Here is a 22,945-nt window from a genome sequence, read left to right as displayed (position 1 = left end):
ATGGAATACTACTCTGCAATCAAAAAGAGGATATTGTGTCCTCTGGGACAAAATGGATGGAACTGGAGGTGATTGTGCTTAGCGAAATAAGGAAGAGGTGAGAGACAACCACAGAATGGTTTCACTCATACGTGGCATCTAGAGAACAGATAAACATGAAATTACAAGAAACAAACAAGCGAAAAGCAGAAGTAAATGAAGTGTTTCTAAGTGAGGAACTATGCAATCTTGCAAACCACTATTAATTACATACATGAAAAAACCCTTCTGCCTCTCAGAACCCTGCAAAGCAAGTAGGATTATGGCAGTTTTGCTGAGAGGAAAACAGCAGCTCAGAGAGGACTCAGACCAGCCTGAGGTCACACAGCTGAAGAAAGAGAATCAAGAATCAGCTCATGTTAGCCCAAGCTCAGTGGTCAGGCTGCAGCTGGAGACGCTCTACTGCTTTTTGTCCTGAAAGTCACCCCAGCCATGGATATTTATCCAGTGATAAGCGTGAGGTATTTATTTGCTCGGGTCGCAGCTTTTTGGATATCTGAGTGGGGACAATCACTCCCTCGTGTTGCAGGAAGTTCTAGAAGCCCCCAGGGAGCAATGTCAGCCTCAAGGCAAGGACCTCCATTGCCGCACTGAGGGCTCCTGTCCCGGCACCCTTTGTCCCCTCTCTTCCACCATCCTGTATGCTCTGATGTTGTGAGGGGACCCCTACCTGCTTCTTTCATCTTGTCTATGCTGGCCTTGGGCTATCACTCTGCCCCCCAGACCCAGCACCTGGGCCACCTCATCCAAGAGGCCTCCCCTGACCAAGCAGCTCTTCTCTGCATGAAGAGAACTTTTCACACTCTCTCTCCTCAGAGTCAACCCGGGACTCGGCTCACGGGAGGCCTCAGAGAACTTCTTAGATTTCAAGGAAGGTTAGAATGGGGAAGACAGTCTTGTCTAGCTACATCAGGAGAAGGGAATGATGCAAATGTAGGAAGAAAAACCCGGTATAAACCGACCTGCCAATGTCCCCGTCCAGCGGAGAAGCACTTACAGAAGCCCGATCTCCCACCTTCTGCACCCCATAAAGACCTTCAGTCCACACTCCCAGAGGGATAAAGAATACGAAAGCTTCCAATGGAGGGAATGGGATATGGACCGCTGGTGGTGGGAATGGTGTGGAATTTTATCCCTCTTATCCCACAATCTTGTTGATCACTATTAAATCATGAAAAATAATTTTTAAAAGAAGTTGAAAAGTAAGAAAACACAAAGCAGAACTTGGACTGGGTTTGGTGTATGGCGTCAAAGTAAAAGATTCTAGGGTGGGGGAAGGGTTCAGGTCCTGGAACAGGATGGCAAAGGAGGAGGACCTAGTGGGGGCTGAATTGTTCTGTGGAAAACTGGGAAATGTTACACATTTGCAAACTGTTGTATTTTACTGTGGACTGTAAGCTATAAATCCTCCAATAAAGAAAAAAGGAAGAAAGTAAGCAAGCAAGGAAGGAAGGAAGGAAAGGAGGGAGGTATAGTAAAGCGTAGCCTGCCTCCAGCTAAGGTCAGACTAAGGTCAGATTACCAGGAAGCCCTCATTCCTGTTCCTGACTAAAACTGATATATTTTCTTTTTTCTTTCCTTTCTTTTTGTTTGTTTGTTTATCTATACAGTAATAAACAGTCTTGAGACATCAAGGCTTTAAACCTGTGCTAGCTGAAGAGGAGGATAGGCTATGGAGCCAGCTCAAAATGGTAGATCTACTATATCAGGTGCGGCTTGAGGCATTGATCAGGGAGCACAGAGGGTCAGATAATGGAGTGTTGGGGTGGGAGCTTCCTGGATCAATGCAGATCGAGAGAATATTCCAAACCCCAGGGCACTGGAGGGTTACTGCTGAGTTTTGCATACCTGGGTGTCATACAGAGAACTGACAGGACTCATGTGAGCCCCATGATTCTTACAGAAGAGCTTCTCTCAACATGACAAGGCTTCAAGGCCCCCCATTTACAAATAAAGCCCTCCCTTTTCAAATCTATATAGTTCAGATGTGAGGGTGAAAATACCATCACACTGGGGATGGTAGGGAGGTCCTAGAGCACCCCACACTCTATGTCTCCATTGGCTACTGCCTCTTCCTTGCAGCCCACCCAGATGTGCCCAGGCAGGGATGCTCAGGCTTCATAGCTTCTACACCTCCCACTATAATCTCCTGGCACTATGTGGGGACCATGAGTCTCCCCAGAGGCAGAAGCTGCACCTCCTTGCCTAACACATAGTAGGTGCTCAATGGCCACTGAGGAATGAGTGGGTCTGCAGTCCTGCTTGCCCCGTGATCATATCACTGCCCCCATGTACAAGGGAGTGAGTAGGGCTCCCCCACAACGGAGTCAGGACTGAGCTGGGGGACGGCTTGTGGGAGTGGCTGGGCCTCAAACTAGCACCTGCACCTGAATGGCACCTGTAGGTCTCAGGTCAAGGCAAATGTTAAATTCAAGGTCTCCTCAGTAAGAGTCAGGGACTCTCACTCACAGTTTATGTGTAAAGACTTTGGTTATTACTTTTTGTCTATTTACTTTATTACTATTATTATTTTTACCATAGCACTGCTCAGCTCTGGTTTATGGTGGTGTTAGAGACTGAACCTGGGAGCTCAGGCTAAAAGTTGTTTTATAAAACCATTATGCTGTCTCCTTAGTCCTGTGTGCAAAAGACTTTGAAACTCATGAGGCCCAAAGCAGACACTTTGGGGAGTCCCAACAAGGATTTGCTCTGTGCCTATGCTTTATTTTATTTATTTTTAAAGATCTCTCTGATCTTATTTTATTGATCAGGAAAGGTAAACACAAAAATGTTAAACAATTTCCCCAAAACTAGGGAAGCAACGAGGAAATATGATGCTTTCAAAAATTTAATTTCCAATTCAATGTCACGACGTGCAATTTCTGGAGAAGTTGAATTGTAATGCTTTGTTTTTGTAAGACATTCAGAATACTTTCTAGGCTTTTATAAAAATCCAAATGTTTTATAGATAGCACAGCAAATCACAGTGACCTGGAGGGCCTTTCCAAAATGCTTACACATCCAAACCATCCCCCATGAATTTCTATTACCTTTCAGTATTTGGAAAATAGCAGCATTCCTTGTGCCGGTGATTTTGAAAATAAAGGTAAAGGGTGGAGTAGACAGTGTAATGATTATGCCAACAGTCTTTCATGCTGGAGGCATCAACAGTCCCAGGTTCAATCCCCATCACCATCATAAAGCCAGAGTTGAGCAGTACTGGGAGGAGGGGGAAAGAAAGACGAGGAGGAGAAGACAAGGCTTCTTCATACAGAGACTGAGAAATAAAATGACCCACTCTGACCAGGAAGAACAACAAGCAGATCCATCTCTTTCATCAGTTTACTTTGTGATGGGTGGAGTGAGCTGATGGGTAGCTCTAAGATTGCTCTATTATTATTACTGCTAACATTATTAATTACTATAGTATGATGATGATGATGATCATGATGATCATGATTAAACACCCACCAACTCCAGCTGAATTTTTGTGACTCTCAACTCCCACACCAGGCGTCAGGTGTGCTTGTTTCATGTCAAAACCAAGGAAGCTATTTATAGAACCTCAGTCCCAGGATACTGAGAGGGGCCTTTTCTAGAAGCTTCTAGTTGCCTCAGAGGCTGTTGGCCTGAGGAGTCCATGTAAGCTGCAGAGTTCAAGGCTTTCCAGCACAGCTTTCAGCAAGGTAGTCACCTGAGTATTCTGAGGCCTGGATGTCAAGCCTGACCGGGACCCAAGTCCCAGGGCACCAGGAGTTAATGAACCGCATGGTTGTGTCACAATATTCAGGTTCATGTCACATCTGGTGATAGGATGGACAGACTTTCTCAAAGGTGTGAGGTGAGTCCCATTGATTATCAACCTGGTCAAGGCTCAGAGGGTTAAATGTAAAATTAACCTATGTGTCTAAAAACAAGCATTCTAGTTGCTCTGGGTTCGAGGGAGTTAACAATGGCTTTGTTGGTGAACCTCATAGGAGCAGACTTATTCTCCCCCACCTTAGAAAAATGCTTAAAGTCTGGCAAGATATCTCAGCTAGGAAAGCAGTGGCTTGCCCACACATGTGACCCAGGTTAGAGCCTGACCTCCAGTTCACGGTGTGTGTGTGTGTGTGTGTGTGTGTGTATGCGTGCTTCAGTGCTGTAGTGTCTTACCATCTCTCCCTCTGTCTCTCTCTCTTTTTTAAATTTATTCCCTTTTGTTATCTTTATTTTTTTATTGTTGTAGTTATTATTGTTGATGTCATCATTGTTGGATAGGACAGAGAGAAATGGAGAGAGGAGAGGAGGACAGAGAAAATAAGAGAAAGACAGACACCTGCATACCTGCTTCACTGCCTGTGAAGCGACTCCCCTGCAGGTGGGGATCCAGGGGCTTGAACCGGTCCTTATGCCGGTCCTTGTGCTTTGCGCCACGTGTGCTTAACCCACTGTGCTACCGCCCAACTCCCTGTCTCTTTCTATCTATCTGAGAAAAAAAAAAAAAAAGAAAGAGATAATGAAAATAAATACATTGGTTAATTAATAAAATGATCAGGGAGGGTTTGGGGGCAAGGTTCTGTGGCTCCATACGGGCACAGCCAGTGGCCTCAGGGGGTAACTGCCTGGGATCACCCCAGTTAAAAGTGGCTGATAATTCACAGCCAGGGGTCTGAAAGACCCTTTGGGGGAGCAGCCACTGACTCCAGCTGGTTCCCTGCATAAGGAGGATTGAGCCCTGAGCGGCAGAGGAGGAGGAAGGCTTTGTAGTGACCGAGAATACCTCGGGCATTAATAGAGCATTTTTGCACAGGTTGGAAATGCATTCTTCATTTTTCATTGACAGCTGGGTAAAGAGGAATGTAACTGGATGGCTGTCCTGGGCTTTGCAAAGACAACAAACTGGGCCTGCTTCAGAGCCACCTTTATCCCCACTAAGAATGGGTTTTTAAAGGCTACATTAGGGAAGGCCTGACCCTTTTAGGGCTCTAGCACTTTCTTCTTCTGTTGTTTGGTCGCCTCAGGGTTTGGGATCCTGAGCGGGACACCCACACTCTCAGAAACATTGCTCCAGTCAGGGCCAGTTATCTGTGGGCTCTGGCACTGAGTGTTTGAGGGAGACTAGACCCTGGGAAGCCTCTGGCCCTGTCTGACCCCTGCTCCCTCATCAGTTCATGGGAAGATTGCCACCAAGTCACAGAATTAGTGAGCTGATAAAGTACCGGAGGATCAGTTCCTGACACTCACTAAGGTGTTAGTTGGTATTATCCTGTGCAGACACTCAACTCAAATCACACCTCCTCCAGGAAGCCTTCCCAGTTCTAGGGTCTGGTATTTATACAGGACATGGCTGGGGGACCTATTTCTGCAAACATTTGTAAGTAGGCAGACAGCTTTTCCTGGGAGGCAGCATGGGATGCTTGGTGGTTTATGGGGACCCAAGAGTCCTGCCCCCAGGGTCTTCCAGGGGTGGGGGCAACAGATGGTTGGCCTTTGCAGCTCCAGAAAATGCTTCCTCCCACTCCACTCACAGAAAGGGTTTCTAAGACAATTGCATTGCCAAGTAAACAAAGTTGCAAGCCCCCTCTGCCCAGTGTGTATCAGTTCTCAGTTGCAAATGAGCATCTAACTCTGTTTCCTGCATTGCTCAAGGCAGCCTGGAGTTGCCACTGAGGACCTGGTTGATGGATGTGTGTGTGTGTGTGTGTGGGGGGTCACTTTCAGCCAAGATTCCCGGGATGCTCGTGCTGGGCTTCAACCAGGTGGGTGAGGCCACAACCTTGCTGAGGGTTCCCTTGAGCCAGGAAGGCAAAGCCCCAAACTCCAAAAGCTCTTGGGCATACAGAAATCACAGGATAGGCTGGGCTGTGTGGTGGTGCACCCAATGAGCACACACCTTGCCACGTGTATCAGATTTGAGTCCCCATTCCCCACCTGCAGGCAGGACACTTTACAAGCAGAAAGGCAGGTCTGCAGGTGTCTCTCTTTCTCTCTCTCCCTCTATATCTTCCCCCTCTCCTCTCAGTTTCTTTCTGTCTCGTCAAATAAAACAGAAAGGAAAGAGAAGGGGTAAATGGCCACTGGAGGCATGGATTCACAGTGCTAGCATCAAGTCTCAGTGATCCTGGTATAGGAAAAGAAAATAAGAGAAAAAAAAAAGAGAAAATAAGAGAAGAGAAGAGAAAAGGAATTTGCAGAATAAAGTAATGGGGAAGGGGACCCCATAGAAGACTCTAGAGAAATAAGCCAGCAACTGACAAAGGAGAGGCCATCATGAAACACCACACGATTCAACTCAGCAGGACCCTGGCCCCCTCTGGCCTTAGCCTTAGATGACATTAGCACCAGGCAAACTCCAGGGTCCCAACCAGATGGAGCCTGTGTCATGATGAGGAAAGGAAGACCCTAGACCACCAGGGAGGTAGGACTGAGGCAGGAGAAATTCCCAAGGATCAGCCGGCCCCTTCTACCCTCCACAACACCAGCCTGGGATTCCAAAGACCAGGACATGAGCGACCCAGCACAGGGAAGGATGGCTGTGCTGTCTCTGTGGCTCTATCCACATTCCATTCCCAGGAAGCTCTCTACTCTGGGGCACGGTGCTTGTGACCCCCACCCCCCTTCCCCTTGCCTGCCTGAGTCCCCATGAGAGAACTGGCCAGCCCACTCGCCTCTCTGGGCCTCGGTTTCCCTTCTACAAAAGGAGATGGATGAGAAGGTTTCCAGATCCCCAGGCTCTGCCATGCCAGGATTTTCTGCCCCAGTGGATGGGAAGCCGAGAAACAGAGACTCCCAAAGTTCATTCCATTGGGAGCATGGACATGGCTAGAAAAATGCCCTGATGGGCACAGGATCTAAGCCTGGCTGCTGCCCAGATGCCCAGCTTGGGCCACCCAAGGAAGAATTCTCTTGACTCTGAAGGAGCAAACACTGCAAGGACCCACCTCCCAGGACTGTCAGCTGGGGAGGCGTCTCACCACCCCGTGCACGGCTGCGCCAGCCTAGCATTTTGATGATGTGTTTATGAGGCCGGCTCCCTTCCTCCCAGCCCCACCTGGAATGCAAAGCCCTTGGGGGCCAAGTGGTAGTCACCCATCTGTGCCTCCACACCGCCCAGCTAGGGGGCCCAGCACAGACAGGGGGATGGGGATCCAGGAGAGTGTAGAAGCCTAGGAAAGAGTGAATGGCAGATCGAAGGTCCCAACATCTGGGTTCTAAGTGCACAGGCCCTGAACGAGGCACAGGCTGGTAAAGGCGGAAGGCAGGTCTCTGTGCCGGTATCCTTAGACTGCCCCCCACAAGAGGGACAAGCCTTCGGCCCTATCTCCCTCAGTCTGCTTCATTGCAGGGGACCTGAAGTTTCTTCTTTATTTATTTATTTATTTTTTATATTTATCTTCCCTTTTGTTGCCCTTGTTGTTTTTCATTATTGTTGTAGTTATTATTGTTGTTATTGATGTCATTGTTGGATAGGACAGAGAGAAATGGAGAGAGGAGGAGAAGACAGAGAGGGGGAGAGAAAGACAGACATCTGCAGACCTGCTTCACCACTTGTGAAGCGACTCCCCTGCAGGTGGGGAGCCGGGGGCTCGAACTGGGATCCTTACGCCGGTCCTTGCGCTTTGCTCCACATGCGCTTAACCCGCTGCGCTACCGCCCGACTCCGAAGTTTCTTCTTCTAACAAAGGGGAAACTGAGGCTCAGAGTGGGCAGTGACTAGAGGGCAAGCAGCAAGTTTTATGACTGCTGACAACAAGCTGCACGGTCTTGCCCTGGGGGTCCCAGTGAGAACTAATGTACCATTAATTGTAATTAACTGAATATTCCTGCTGCCAAGTAGCGGAGGAGGAGGCTGGGGGTGGGGAGCCCCCCAGATGACTCAGTCATGTTTACAACGTGCGAACCCATTTAAGAGCTTGTAAAGGTGCTATAAATGCCTCTTTGGCAACAGGGGAATAACGATCCCCTGGCTCCAGCTGCCAGTTTTAAAAAAAACGGTTGGGTGTGAAGGATGAGGTTCCAAGGTCCAGCAGCGCCACCTAGAGATGATTTTATGAATAACTCTGCCAGGGGCCAAGGGCAGATCACCAAGTACACTCCCACTCTTGGTGACTAGGGTGAAACTGAAGCCCAGTTGAGGACATGGCCTGGACCCCCGTGGCTCAGCTGTTTTGAAAATTCTCAGAGTCTGAAGCCATGTTCCAAATGGTAGATGTGAAAAAAATTCTTTTATTGCCACCAGGGTTCTTGCTGGGGCTCAGTGCCTACACTACAAATCCACTGCTCCTGGCAACCATTGCTTTTCCTTTCTATTTTTATTAGATAGGATAGATAGAAGATCCGAGGGGAGAGGGGAAAAATGGAGGGTGAAGGTGAAGCACACTTGCTTCACCACTTGTGAAGCATCTGCCCTAAAGGCGGGAGCAGGGGCCCGACTCCCAAAAGAGTGGCCCTTGAGCCATGTTTCTCGCCAAAGTTTTGTCTTCACCAAGTCTCACTACCTCTACCTGGCACCGCTGACTACCCTCTGTGTTCTCAAGCTGCCAGTCTCCAAGGAGGGAGCTCCCACAAGCCTACATCTGGGAGCTGTGACCTCTGTCTCTTAACCATTGAAGAAGACAGTTCCAGGCTGAGAGTAAACGCCAAGTTCCCTGACTGCCTGCATGCTAGTCTCCCATCACTCTAAGAATCAAAACACACAACTCCCAAGAGCCGGGGTGAGTGCTTTACTGTGTGTTGGTGCCAGAAGTTCTCAGTGTGAGACACAGGGGCCTAGTTAATCCACCCACTTACAGGTGGGGAGACTGAGGCCCACAGGAACCCCCTTGAGAGCTCCAGATCTCTGGCTCCTCATGTTGGGGTTGGTGGAGAGAGAGAAAGTGTGTGTGTGTGTGTGTGTGTGTGTGTGTGTGTGTGTTGTGGGGGGTTCTCATTGGACCCTGAAAGGTAGGTAATATCAGATTTAGAAAGGAGGCTCAGAGGGACACTGTGTCAGTCCAAGGAGGTTCTCCTGAGAGGCTGGCACAGAAGACCCTGGCTAAGACATTGGCATTGGTGGTTGGAGTCGGGGGATGGAGAAAGTCTGGAGAGACCTGATGTCTCCGGCTACTCACCCACAGTCATGCCGTCCATGTAGCGCTTGATGATGTCGAAGGAGTCCCGCAGATTCCCCTCCGTGATGTAGAAGACAATGTCCTGGCTGCCAGGATACAATGGAGTGAGAGTACGAAGAAAGATGATCTCTGGGAGGAGAAGCAAAGACATAGGAAGGGGTCACGCTCAGGGCAGGATACCGGAGGGACCCCTAAGGGCTGTGGAGCACATCCTAGCCCTATTTTCTTCTTCTTCTTCTCCTTCTCCTCCTTCTTCTCTTTCTTCTTCTCCTTCTCCTTAACTTCCTCCTCCTTTTCGTCCTCCTCCTCCTTCTCCTTTCACCAGGGAAACTGAGGCCTGTGGAGAGATCTGGATCTTTCCCAAGGTCAGCAAGCTAATCAGTAGCAGAGCTGGCGCTAAGAAGCAATTAGCAGTTTGTTATGAGTGTCAGTGAAGATGGAAATAGAGAAAGAGGGAGAAAATGAGGCAAAAGTGGGTCGGAGGGGGGTAGGGCCTGGCAGGGGCGCCTTTGGTTGAGCTCACGTCACCATGCACAAGGACCCAGGTTCAAGCCCTTGATCTCCACCTCCACTTCCCTAGCACTGCAGCAGTACTGCAGGTGTCTCTCTTTCCCTCTTTGTCTCTCCTCCCCCTTCACTTTCTCTCTGTTTCATCAAATAAAAAATAATAATTTTTAAAATATATTTTTGGGGGCCAAGTGGTATCACACCAGGTTAAGTGCACATAGTACAAAGTGCAAAGACCCGCGCAAGGATCTCAGTTCAAGCCCCCGGCTTCCCACCTGCAGGGGGGTCACTTCACAAGTGATGAAGCAGGTCTGCAGGTGTCTATCTTTCCCTGCCTCTCTCTGTCTTCCCCTCCTCTCTCCATTTCTCTCTGCCTTTTCCAATAAGATGGAAAAAATGGCCTCCAGGAGCAGTGGACTTGTGTGCTGGCACTGAGCCCCAGCGATGACCCTGGTGGCAAAATAAAAAAAATAAAAAGGAAAAAAATATGTAAATCTTTAGAGAAAAAAAAAAGTGGAAGGTTAGCAAAGAAACTGCTCTGTCACCCACCCTCCCTTAACACATCAGACAAGTCACATCTCAGTAGGGAGGGACTGGACCATCCAGAGGCTGTGAAGTGGAGTACACTGCCCTGCGGGGTGAGGAACACCAGGCCCCAGCCTACCTTGGCTTTGGGAGAACTCAGAGGCGCCTGTTCTCCAGGCCTGTTTCCTCATCTGTAAAGTGAATGGGGCAACCCATGGGTGCCCTTGCAGGGTCCTCTCAGTGCTGAAGGTCAAGGCCTGAAGTTCAAGGCTCTAGATGCTCATGGGGGATCCTTACAGATCCTGGAGATCACCTGCAGAGCTACTCACAGGTCTGCACTGGCCAAGAGGCCACAAAGTCAGCCCTTAGGACCTTGGGAAGGGTTTGTCTGGGGTCTGGTGGACCAGACAATGGGTGCTTCCCTGCTCCAGTTCTGTGCCACCCTGTGCAGGCTCTGGAACCTACTTTTCTTTTTCTTCTTTTTTCTTACAGGGTTATCTCTGGGGCTTGGTGTTGGCACTACAAATCGACTGCTCCCAGTGGCCATTTTTTCCATCTTATTGGATAGGACAGAGAGAAATTGAGAGAGGAGGGGTAGGTAGAGATAGACAGGCAGATAGATAGATAGATAGACAGAGAGAGAGAGAGAGATAGAAGGAGGAGGTGGTGCAAAGATAGACACCTGCAGACCTGCTTCATGGCTTATAAAGCACCCCCCCACACACATGTGGGGAACCAGGTGATTGAACCAGGATCCTTGTATGGGTCCTTGTGCTTTGTGCTATATGCATTTAATCTGCTATGCCACCACCCAGCCCCTACACTCCACTTTTCTAAAAGAGCGTGTGGATGGGTGAGGGAGCCCAGGTCTCCTGCATCTTTGGGTAACTGAATCCTTGGGGAGCCTCTCCTGCCCTCCCCACCCCAGGTCAGGCTCTATGCTATGGCACATGGGAGCCTCCGTTGCTGGTGGATAACGGAAAAGACATTAGCTTCCCACGTGTCTGTGCGCCAAAGCCCAGCCTCAGTGAAACTCGAGTGACCTCTGGTCTACATGGCAGACCAGCTGTGGTGACACAGATCCCATTCCTCCTGAACCCATGGATCTGTTCAGTCCCTCCAGCTCATCTGCTCCTTGGCCTCTAGGCTGATGTTTCTGTATGCTAATACCACCAGGTGCAATTCTTTAACAACCCTCGAAGCCTTGGAGTTGAACCCCCAGGCCAAGTTCAGGCTCTCGCCTACCCTTTCCAGTCCATGCCTTGCCAAGCACCTACTGCTCCAGCCAGAAAAAACCTGGCTTAGTTCCTTAAGTGCCCATGATTCCTACTTCCTGCTGACACTCCCAGGTGTGTTCTGTGTGGTAGCCTCCTCTCCCCCTGAACCCCATATTCACCAAAATACCTCCTGTTGATCACTCAGGCAGTAGCATGAAGCCACTTCTTCCTGGAAGTCCCCCTGAATTTCCAGTGCTTGGCACAGAAGCAGTTTAAAGCTGCTTGGCTTTTAATCTGCTGAATGGCTGTTAACCAGAGAGAAGGTGCCAGAATGGTGTGGTGCAACCTGGCAACACAGATGAGATGCAGAGATAGGGAAAGGTCAAAACCAAACCAGGTCTCACCGGGGAATGGTTCCTTGGGGCCAAGCTCTCAGCTCAAGCATTGAAAGACCTCTAAGAGCACTTGCTACCTCTCAGGGAAGCGTTCCTGGCAGTGACTCCACTGGGTCTGGCATCCCAGTTCCAGGCTGTGGAAGTAAGCACTCACCTTCAGGGCGGTTGAACTCTCGGAATGTAGGCAGCGAGACGACAATGTGGGAGATGGTAGTAATGGGGTCCAACATGCATGTGACATCATTGGGGCGGCAGGACCTGATGCAGCGGATGGTGTCTGTCTTCTCCTGGTGCATCCTGGGAGAACCAAACCCCAAGAACAGACGGAAATGTCAGAGCCACAGCTACCACCAAGATGGCAGGTTGGGGGGGGGGGAAGAGCAGGCAGCTGGGAGGGACCACTTATCCCAGAAGTGACTCTGTGGGAGACGTGTAGTGTCCATAGCCCAGCTGCTGGGTGGGGATACTTTGTGGCTTTTCCTGCAAGCAGTATTGGGGCCTGAGCTCTAGAGATGCTCCCAGATTCCATCTGCCCACATAGAGGTAAGTGAAACTACAATATGCCAATTGCATGAATGAAGTATCTATTCCTACAATGCCAAAGGCATTCATTCATTCATTTACTCACTCACTCATCAAGTATGTATGGCATACCTGCTGGGTACCAGGTGCCAGGGACACAGGGAGGACAGGGAGACTGCTCCTGCCTTCCCAGAGTCCTGGACAATGAATGAGAGGGTATATGTGAGTGCCCAGCACAAAGAAGCCACAATGCCAGTGTCAGGTGACAGGATGGAAAAAGATAACCTAGTGGTGGGTTCTAGTCATTGGCTGGATCTATTTTTTAAAAATTTCCTCATCGTAAAATAGAACACATACGTAAAACCACACAAAACAAAGAAGTGCTCAAAGAATATGAGAAAGTCATACAGCATTGGGGAGACAGCACAGTGGTTCTGCAAGACTTATGCCTGAGGCTCCAAGGTTCCAGGTTCAGTCCCCAGAATCACCATAAGCCAGAGTTGAGCAAAACTGTGGTAAACACACACACACACACACACAGACACACACACACACACACACACAGACAAACACACACAGACACACACACATATATATAATACTAAAATGCCTTTATACCCCTCAAGTCAAGGAAGTCACCCAAGGTCCCTCCTTGTGTCCCAGAATAACCACAGACCCTGCCCATATCCCCAAAGTTACCTCTGTCCAAACTCTGCCAGCAGCTGCCTCAGTGGGTTTCTTTGAACCGGGATCCTTACTCCAGTCCTTGCACTTCACGCCACGTGTGCTTAACTCACTGCGCTACCCTGCTTTTGTTTTCTTAAGATTAATGTTAAACTCATGGATTTAACTTGAGATCTCAAGCCATTTCATTTATCTGTTTGTTTGTTTTGCCTCCAGGGTTATCAATGGGTTATCAATTCGTCTGCATGACGAATCCACTGCTCCTGTCAGCCATTTTATTGGATAGGACAGAGAGAAAATGAGAGGAGAGGGAGATAGAGAGGGAGAGATATACCAACACCTGCAGATCTGCTTCACCGCTTGTGAAGTATCCTCCCTGCAGGTGGAGAGCTGGGGTCTCAAACCTGAATCCTTATACGGGTCCTTGTGCTTAATGCTATGTGCGCTTAACCCAGTGCGCTATCCATTGCATTTACTATCCTTAAATTTTCCCTCTTTTTTTTTTGGCCAGACTGGCTCCCAAGTCCTTCTGAGTTGAGTGGTCTTTGATAGCCTTCTAACTATTTACTGTAGTGTCATCTTGCATTTTTATAGCCAGGAAGTTTAGATTTATTTTTTTATAGCAGGAAAATGGCATTTTAGTACCATAATCTGCATATGTGTCCAGTTCATTAATTGTAGCTTCTTCAGTGGATAGTTTAAAAGATACAGCACATCATGAGTACATACTGATATTTTAAAAATTTTTTTATCTTTATTTATTGGATGAGACAGTCCATACTGATATTTTTAAGTAAAACAAGAATAACTTTACTTAATCTTTCTCTTTTATTTATTTTTAATTTTTTAAATTATCTTCACTCATTGGATAGAGACAGCCAGAAATCAAGAGGGAAGAGGGTGATAGAAGGGAGACAGACAGAGACCTACAGCACTGCTTCACCACTCACAAAGCTTTCCCCCTGCAGGTGGGGACTGGAGGCTGGAACCCTGGTCCTTGCTCATTGTAATACATGTGCTTAGCCAGGTGTGCCACCACCGGCCTCTCTCTCTCTCTCTTTCTTTTATGAATGAGGTAATTTAGTAACCCAGCATACTTTGTTCTAATGCTTCTTGTTGCCAGATGCCACCTGTCTTAATCCCCGTTACAAAAGAAACTCCTTTCTTCTGTATCAGTCTTGGCTCTCAAGAACACCAGAGATGATAGAATACGCCGTGTTTATTTATTTGATTCATTCTATAGTGCGGCACAGTAGTAAAACCATCACCACTAATACAGTCCTTTAAATTGCTGTTTGATATGTTCTCCCTAGTCAACTCACACTTTCCACTGTACTGTCTTTATTTATTTATTTAAATAATCTTTTATATATATATATTTATCTATTTATTTCCCCTTTTGTTGCCCTTGTTTTTTTTTTTTTTTTCATTGTTGATGTCATTGTTAGATAGAGCAGAGAGAAATGGAGAGAGGAGGGGAAGAGAAAGATAGATACCTGCAGACCTGCTTCACCGCCTGTGAAACGACTCCCCTGCAGGTGGGGAGCCGGGGGCTCGAACTTGGATCCTCACGCAGGTCCTTGCGCTTTGCACCACCTGCACTTAACTCGCTGCGCTACCACCTGACTATTTACTGCTGTCTTTTTTTTTTTTTATGCACTACTTGGGCACACACATGTGTGACACCTCCAAGAGACCTTTCCCAGCCTTGTTTTTAGTTCTTTATACTTAGAGAGAAAGAAAGGAAAAAGGGAGGGGCATCAAAGTGCTACTCCATCATCCAGAGCTCCATTTGGTGCTATCCGTGGTGCTCCCATGGGATGCCAGAAATCAAACCCAGGGCCCCACGCCAGGTAAAGGGTGTGCCCTACTGCTAAGCAATCCCCTGACCACCTACTTATGACCTGTTAATAGATGCACCACATCCATAATGAGAATGCAATGATTCTTTATGGTCATATAACTATAGACTGAATTCTTTCATGGTAATAATTCTGCACGTTGTAGTTGGTGTCCTTTGTGCCCCAAAGTGTTTCTGCATATGAAATCACCCGGGCAGTTTAAGTATGTGACTGCCTTCCCTCTGGCATCTAGTTATTGTGGAAAGGTCTAACAATAGTGTTTTTCCTCTGTACATCATTTGTTGTTTTTTATTTTATTTTATTTTTATTTTTTGCCTGCAGGGTTATTGCTGGATGCACCATGAATCCACTGCTCCTGGAGGCCATTTTTTTCCCTTGTTGTGGTTATTATTGTTGTTGTTGTTGATGTCGTTCATTGTTGGATAGGACAAAGAGAAATGGAGAGAGGAGGGGAAGACAGAGAGGGGGAGAGAAAGACAGACACCTGCAAACCTGCTTCACCACCTGTGAAGCAACTCCCTTGCAAGTGGGGAGCCGGGGGCTCGAACCGGGATCCTTATGCCAATCCTTGTGCTTTGCGCCATGTGCGCTTAACCCGCTGCGCTACCGCCCGACACCCGTCATTTGTTTTTTTGTCTTGACACCTACATTTGTTTGTTTTCTCCTTAACATTCATGATTTTACTAAACTGTCATTTGGTATTGGTTGGTCTGAAAAGATCATGTTGAGGCCTGGAGGTAGTCCGACTGGCTAAGCGCACAGATCATTATGTGCGAGGACCCAGTTTCAAGCCCAGCTCCCCACCTGTGGTGTGTGGGGGGCCCTTCATGAATGGTGAAGCAGGTCTGCAGGTGTCTCTCTTTCACTCTCCCTCTCTATCTCCCTTCTATCAAATATAATAGAAAGAAGGGACCAGGTGGTGGTGCACCTGGTTCACCTGGTTGAGCGCACGTCACAGTGCACAAGGACTCAGATTCAAGCCCCTGGTCCCCACCTGCAGGGGGAAAGCTTTGAAAGTAGTGAAGCAGGGCTGCAGGTGTCTCTCTGCCTCTCTCTCTCTATCTCCCACTACCCTCTCAATTTCTGGCCGTCTCTATCCAATAAATAAATAAAAAGTTAAAAAGGGGGGGGGGTTGGGTGGGTGCATTTAAACCGGGTTAAACGCACATAGTGCAAAGTGCAAGGACCCACACAAGAATCCAGTTTGAGCCCCTTGGCTCCCCATCTTCAGGGGAGTCGCTTCACAAGTGGTGAAGTGGGTCTGCAGGTATCTATCTTTCTCTCTCCATTTTCTGCCTTCCCCTCCTCCCCTCTCAATCTCTCTCTGTCCTATCCAATAAAATGGGGGAAAAAAAAAAAGGCCACCAGGAGCAGTGGATTCAGAGTGCTGGCACCAAGCACCAGCAATAACCATGGAAGCAAAAAAAAAAAAAAAAAAAAAAAAGCTTTCTCTCCCACCCACCTTAAAAATAAAAACAAGGAAAAAATGGCTGCCAAAAGCAGTGGATTTATAAATGCCAGCACCGAGCCCCAGTGATACCCCTGATGACAAAAAATTAAATTAAATTAAGAGATAATGTTTAGGTATGCTACATGTCCTTTCAGTATGGAATTTAAATTTTATTTATGTAATTGTTATGAAAGAGAGAGAGAATAAAGCAAGGGCACTGCTCAGCTCTGGTATAAGGTGTTGCTGGAGACTGAATTTTTGGCCTCTGGGATCTAACTTACAAGTCTGGTGCTTCTAACAGATTGAGCTAACTGCTCTGTTCTGGAATTATTTTTTTTTTAATTTCTGGAAAGTTTCATAAATGATTATTTTTAGTATTTATTTTGCCCCTTTGTTTTTGGCTTGGTTCTTCAGGGATCTCCACTATCGCCATGTTTCTCTTTCATTTCCAGTAGATTCTCTACCGTGAGGTCTTGACCTTGTGGAGAATGCTGCTGGCCCAGTTTCAGGAAGTCCCTAGGGTCTAGACTGCTCCATCCCAAAGTCCCTCCATGAGCTCCTTGCACACACTAACCACTGCAATGAGCAAAAATCCCTCCCAGTCTCTGGTCAATGGACTTTCTAGGGATTACCTGCTATCCTGGGGGTCTCCCATAACTTTCTTCTGCAAAGACGGCAATAGCAGGGAGGGGGGCATAAATTGTACTTCGGAGTTTGTAAGGATGCTTACCACCAATAGTTGTAAATTTGTCCATGGACCTGAAAATTTGCTTATGTAGAGGCTGAGTAGTGGCGCATGTGGTTAAACCTGGATTCAAGCCCTTGGTCCCCACCTGCAGGAGGAAGCTTCACAAGCAACGAAGCAGTGCTGCAGGCGTCTCTTTTCCTCAGTCCTCCCCCTCTGTCTTCCCCATCTTCTCTATAAAAAAGGAAAGGAGGAGGGAGAAGGACTGCTCTCAGCAGTAAAGCCTTCCTTGTGGAGGTGCTGCACCCCAGCAACACCTCTGGTGGAAAAAAATATTTTATCTAGTTGTGCTGCACTTAAAAAAATATATTGGGAGTCGGGCGGTAGTGCAGCGGGTTAAGTACAAGTGGCGCAAAGCGCAAGGACTGGCATAAGGATCCCAGTTCAAGCCCCTGGCTCCCCACCTGCAGGGGAGTCACTTCACAGGTGGTGAAGCAGGTCTGCAGGTGTCTGTCTTTCTCTCATTTTCTCTGTCTTCCCCCCCCCCCGTCTATTTCTTTCTGTCCAATCTAACAACAACAACATCAATAACAACAATAACTACAACAACAATTAAAAAAAACAAGGGCAATAAAAGGGAAAACAAATAAATATTTAAAATTTTTATTATTCATTTTTATTATAGTTATTATTATTTATTTTAATTTTCATTATTGTTTATTATAAAATTTATCATTCGTATTTATTATTATATAAGTAAATATAAAAATATATTATTCAGGTCCAGAGAGCTCCAAGGACTATGCTACTGTGTCCGTCCAAACTCACTGGATAACATTTTGTACACATTATCTCTGGCCTTTTCTCTACACCACACTGCCTCCCCATTCAACTAATAAAAGAACTTGCTCTAAACTTAGGCATAAAGAATGGGCTTATATGCAGGCTTTCTGAGTTAAGACCAGTGTAAAATCGGACAGCATGGGTTAACCCCAATAACCTTGCCTCTCTACACAGCGTTTAAAACAGCACGAGGCAGGGCTTCAAGTCACCGACATTAGATCCAGGCTGCCTGGGTTTGAATCCCAGGCCCACCTATAAGCAGCTTTGGGATCTTCGGCAAGTTCCTTAACCTCTCTGTGCCTCCGTATCTTCACTGTGATGTGGAGATCATAAAGCAGTTATAAAGCAGTTGTGGGGATTAATTGAGTTAAGTGTTTGGAACAGTGCCTGGCCCACAGAAAGAAGAATATAAGTGGCAGATATCATCACTGCTATTATGATTATCATCATAATAATGATATGATTATTATCATTTCCCCTGGGGAGTTCGACTCATTACAATGGCAAAGACCTGTAGAAGGGCACACAGGTCTAAGAGTCAGAAGTGAGGGGCAGTTCTACATACCCTAACCTTGGATATGAGTAAACTCCCCGAATCATCATCCCCTATTTAAATCACAAATGAAAGCTTGAATACCTCGCACCAAGGAGAAAACCAACGTGCACAGCCACCTGTGAGCCAGACATTGGCACAAGAGTCGAGACACGGCAGGGTTTCATGGAGTCCTCAAATTCGCCCAAAAGGTCAACCTGAGTAATCTGAAAGGCAAGTGTGTCTCCAGGGCCGTGAAACTAGCAGGTGGTGAGGTGCAGGCTCAAGCTCTCTGTCTGTTTTGTCTCCTGTGCCCGGTGCAGTGTCAGTAGCCTGATAAAGGCACACAGGAAGGATGCTGCCCCCAAGTGCAGGGCAGACATGAGCTCTCAGGTCGTTCAGCTCTTCCCCGCATGTGCACATGGGCACACACAGAACCATTCCAGGTGTCCTAAAATGGACACCGTGAGAGATATGGAGACCCTTACCCAAGAGATAGTGCAAGCTAAGCTGGAGACACTTGGGGGTCACTGTGCAGGGTCACTGGATGACCTCTAAAGTCCCCGAGGGTGCCCCACCCTCCAGTGCTTCCATGAAAATGAAAGAAAAGCTATCCTATTGGCCTGAATAATCGTGACCACGAGGAAAGGATATGGGACACAATGACTGAATTCCCTGCTGACTTCAAAGAGGTGATTATTTAAAATAAGTTTTGAAAATACAATCTATCCACCAGCCAGTTATCCATCCGTCCGTCCGTCCATCCATCCATCCATCCATCCATCCATCCATCCATCCATCCATCCATGTGTAATCATATATTCACTTAGCTCTTTCTGCAAACCTTATAAAGGGGTAGAGAATACCAGACACAACTCCTGCCCTAATACAATGAGGACAATAAGAGGTGGCAACCACAAGACCTCAGAGTAAATGCTCACACAAAATATGCCCAGGGCTAGGGCAACTCCAATTTGGAAATTCTTTGCAGCAGGAGAGAGCTGAGCAGTCAGCGAGAATGTCAGTTTTCAGGAGAAAGGGCATGGCAGGAGCCAGAAGAAGGCAAATTCAGGGGAGGGCAAGCAGCCCTGTGTGACTAGAACAGAACAAAGGGGGTGAGAGGGATGAGGGGAGTGTAGGTATCTCACTCCAAGGTTGGTCTGCTCATCAAGGCAAACTGAACAAGAAGATTGACACTTGAGGATGGGTGAGCTTCCGGCAAAACCAAGCCAGGAACAGAAGACTGACTCTGGCTCTGCCACAAACAGGTCACGTCACAGTGACGAAGTCCTTCTTTCTTCTCTGTTTGTAAGTAAAAGAGTTTCCATATTTGTATAACAAGAGGTGACTGAGCTCAGTACTTCTCAAGTGGTCACACAGCTTCCTGTGCTACATCGGAATAGACATGGGCCATAACTCAGATCGATGGGGTAAAGAGTCAGTGGTATTCAGATACTTTCTTCATGTTTGGGAGCTACTCTCTGCCCTAATCCAGCTCTCTAACCCTATTCTCAACTCTGACAACCCCTTTCCAGACAATATTTTTAGTCCACCTGCATGTTAGCTATCAGGCTCAGGCAAACATTACTAAAGTTACGGACCCCTTGGAACATACCTAAAATAGACTTCCTAGCTTCTTCCCACACAAACTCCCCTAATCTCATCTGCTCTATTCCTACCTTTAGGTTCTTGTCTATTAAACAATTCGATCTATTTTATATCTTACCACCTTTCAGCCACCAAGTTGCAGACACTACCATGACACCATCCTGACTTTCCTGGGCAACAACCTCACCAGTGTGTCCTGAAACCTTACCTCCCCAGAGCCCTACCCCACCAGGGAAACATAGAAACAGGCTGGGAGTATTAAGCCACCTGCCAACACCCATGTCCAGCAGAAAAGCAAGACCAGAAGCCAGACCTCCCACCTTCTGCACCCCAAAAAGAATTTTGGTCCATACTCACAGAGGGATAAAGAATAGGGAATCTTCCAATGGAAGGGATGGGGCATGGTGGTGGGAACTGTATGGAATTATATCCCTGTTATCTTAGAATCTTGTTAATCATTATTAAATCACTAATTAAATTTTTTTAAAAAACCTACTCCTCAAGGGTCATCTCACTCATTGCCTTCATCTTCAGGCTTAGCACAGAGTGGGGAAGAGAGAAGATCTGGAATGAGCCCCCCAAGCTTTGTTTCCCTGCTGCCAGGGCTCCCCGACGGACAGGGACTCCTGGGAAACACACCAGCTAATGGAAACACTGCTCAGCCAGCCCGGGGTGGGGGGGAGACTCAGCTCACCCCAAGTGATAAGCAGCCCAGAGATTCCCAGCACAGCAAATAAAACCAAGGGACGCGCAGCATGCGGTGTGGGATCACCTGCTAAGACTTTATTAAAAAAAAAAAAAAAAATCTCAAAGGGGAGGATGAGGAAAGCAACAAGAGGCCCAAGGCAAGTGCTCAGAGCTCTGCGGATACAAAGATGAAAAGCTTGGCCACAAAGGAGCTGACGGTGCCGTGACGATAGAGGTCCATCTTGACGGTCAGCAGCAAGTCCCTGGGCTCGGGAATGGGCTTGGTGAGGGCCACCACCCCACTGTGGTGGCTCACCTTCCGGGTGGTGAAAAAGCCCTCCTCATTGCCACTGGTGATGGCCAGCTGCATGCTGTCCCCAGGGACGGCACTGGAAGGGCCCATGCGGAAAACCACGGCGGGCACTTGGATGTTGGTGGGGAAAGAGAGGTGGTAGTAGGTTATTCTCAGAGGCAGCCTGGAACACTCCAGATTCTCATGGCAAGGCAAGCGCTCGCAGCGACTGCAAGAAAGTGGACAGAGAGACAAGGAGAGGGTTAGGGCAAGTTCAGCAAGCGGAGAAACCACAGCGTGGGAGAGCAGAGGCTTGCTGTCCCACAGCCCCTCTGGCCCATCTAACTCAGGGAAGAGCACCCCTCACTCACCTGAGGGAGGTGCCGGGGACCTCGAGGCTGCTGACTCGGGCACTAGCCACTTCCGACACCCTCGGGGGACACACAACAGACAGGCCGTGCTAGAGTGAACCGCATCTCCTTTTCACCAGCAGAGCCTCGACCTGGGTCAAACTCACTACACAGCCTCACAGACCTGAGACTTATCCAAGCTCCCTGCCCCTCACCGACCATGACCAGGGCTACACAGGGCTTTGTGTGTGTATGTGGGGGGGGGGGGCAGTTCAGAGACATCCTCAAAGCTATCACTTCAACCATCAGCAGTCACAGCTGCTGCCACCTATCAAATACTTGTCTATTCATCACCACACATTCTTTAGTGTGGACACCACAAAGTGTGTTGGCGGGAGAGGATTTGAGGGTCATGTTTCAGATAGAAATTTGAGGCTGGAAGAGGCAGTGGACTCCCCAAGGTTCTCACAGAGTGAATGAGGAAGTCAGAGGTGTAATTCAGCTGTGAGGTCTGGCCCCACATCTTCCCTCATTAAGCCTTGTGCTTCAGGTTCAACTCTGTCTAAAGCAAAGGGCCCAACATCCTGTGACAGGATGGAGACAGATTTTGAACTCCCGTGACAGTCTAAAAAGAGACTGTAACTTCCTCTTGCTTACCATATGAACACAGGGTCTAAGTAATGGTGACAAGATGGAGACAGGGTGTAATTTCATGTGATGGAAAGGTGATAGCTTCTAACTTCCTGTAGCAGAATGAGAACTGGCCCTAAATTCCTGTGACAAGAAACAGAAAGATTCTAGCATCCAATGACAGGCTAGTGACAGGCTCTAAGTTCCTATGATCGGATGGAAATAAGTTCTAATTTCCTGTGACAGAACAGAAATGGGTTCTGAGTTCCTGTCACAAGTTCTAACTTCCTGTGACAGTATTTGAAGACAGGTTCTAGCTTAAGACAGCGTGAGACAGGTTCTAAGAACTGTGACAGAAATGAAGAAAGGTTGTAACTCCTTGTGATAGGGTGAGGACAAGAGTCTAAGTTCTTATGGCACAGTGGACACTGACTCTAACTTCCTATGGAAGGATGAGAGCAGCTTCTAAGTTCTTGTGACAGCAGAGAGATAAATGTAACTTCCTGTAACAGCATGGAAATGAGTTCCCAGTTCCTCTGACAGATTCACACTTCCTAGGAAAAAATAGTGATAGTCTCAAATGTCCTATGACAAGATGGAGACAGATTCTAACTTCCTGTGACAAGTCCAAATTTCCTGTGAGAAAGTATTTTTTACTTCTAACCCTCTGTGAAGGGATAGGGATAGGCTTTAATTTCCTCTGATGGGATGAAAACAGGTACGAAATTCAGGTGAGAGGATGAGGACAGAGAGTATCTTCTGCTTCCCAAACTCTCATCACACTCTGATCTGAAGGCAGCAGCTTGAAGAAGCAGAGCCAATAGCCAGCAAGGTTGCCTTCCGAATAATGTGTTTGCTTTTGCATGTGTGCAACCCAGGTGCGAATTCGCCATACTGAAGGAAGTTTGGTGCTAGGGTGTATTTCTCTCTGACTCTCTACCTCTGTCTCCATTTTTTCTATTGGAAAAAAAGAAGTTGGCCTGAAGCAGTGAAGCCCCAGTGGTGACAAGAAAGAAAAAAGGAAG

At 47.5% G+C, this 22,945-nt stretch overlaps 1 protein-coding gene across 4 annotated transcripts in view; it reads right to left on the bottom strand.

Annotated features, from left to right (window-relative positions):
• Window positions 1-22,945, bottom strand: part of FBLN1 (fibulin 1) — a 90,119-nt gene that overhangs the window by 17,727 nt on the left and 49,447 nt on the right. For 2 of the 4 annotated variants that reach the window (XM_007531902.3, XM_060188763.1), the window contains 2 exons: window positions 11,930-12,072; window positions 9,132-9,260 (listed from right to left, as the gene is read on the bottom strand). In XM_007531902.3, the coding sequence (XP_007531964.1) occupies window positions 9,132-9,260; window positions 11,930-12,072 (272 nt within the window). Of the gene's footprint in view, window positions 1-9,131; window positions 9,261-11,820; window positions 11,845-11,885; window positions 12,073-20,717; window positions 21,170-22,945 lie in introns of those variants that run through there. The other 2 variants (XM_060188764.1, XM_007531903.3) reach the window with 2 other exon arrangements.

Source organism: Erinaceus europaeus, chromosome 4, assembly GCF_950295315.1.
Source record: "Erinaceus europaeus chromosome 4, mEriEur2.1, whole genome shotgun sequence".
NCBI lineage: Eukaryota > Metazoa > Chordata > Mammalia > Eulipotyphla > Erinaceidae > Erinaceus > Erinaceus europaeus.
This window is presented reverse-complemented; position numbering and strand designations above follow the sequence as displayed.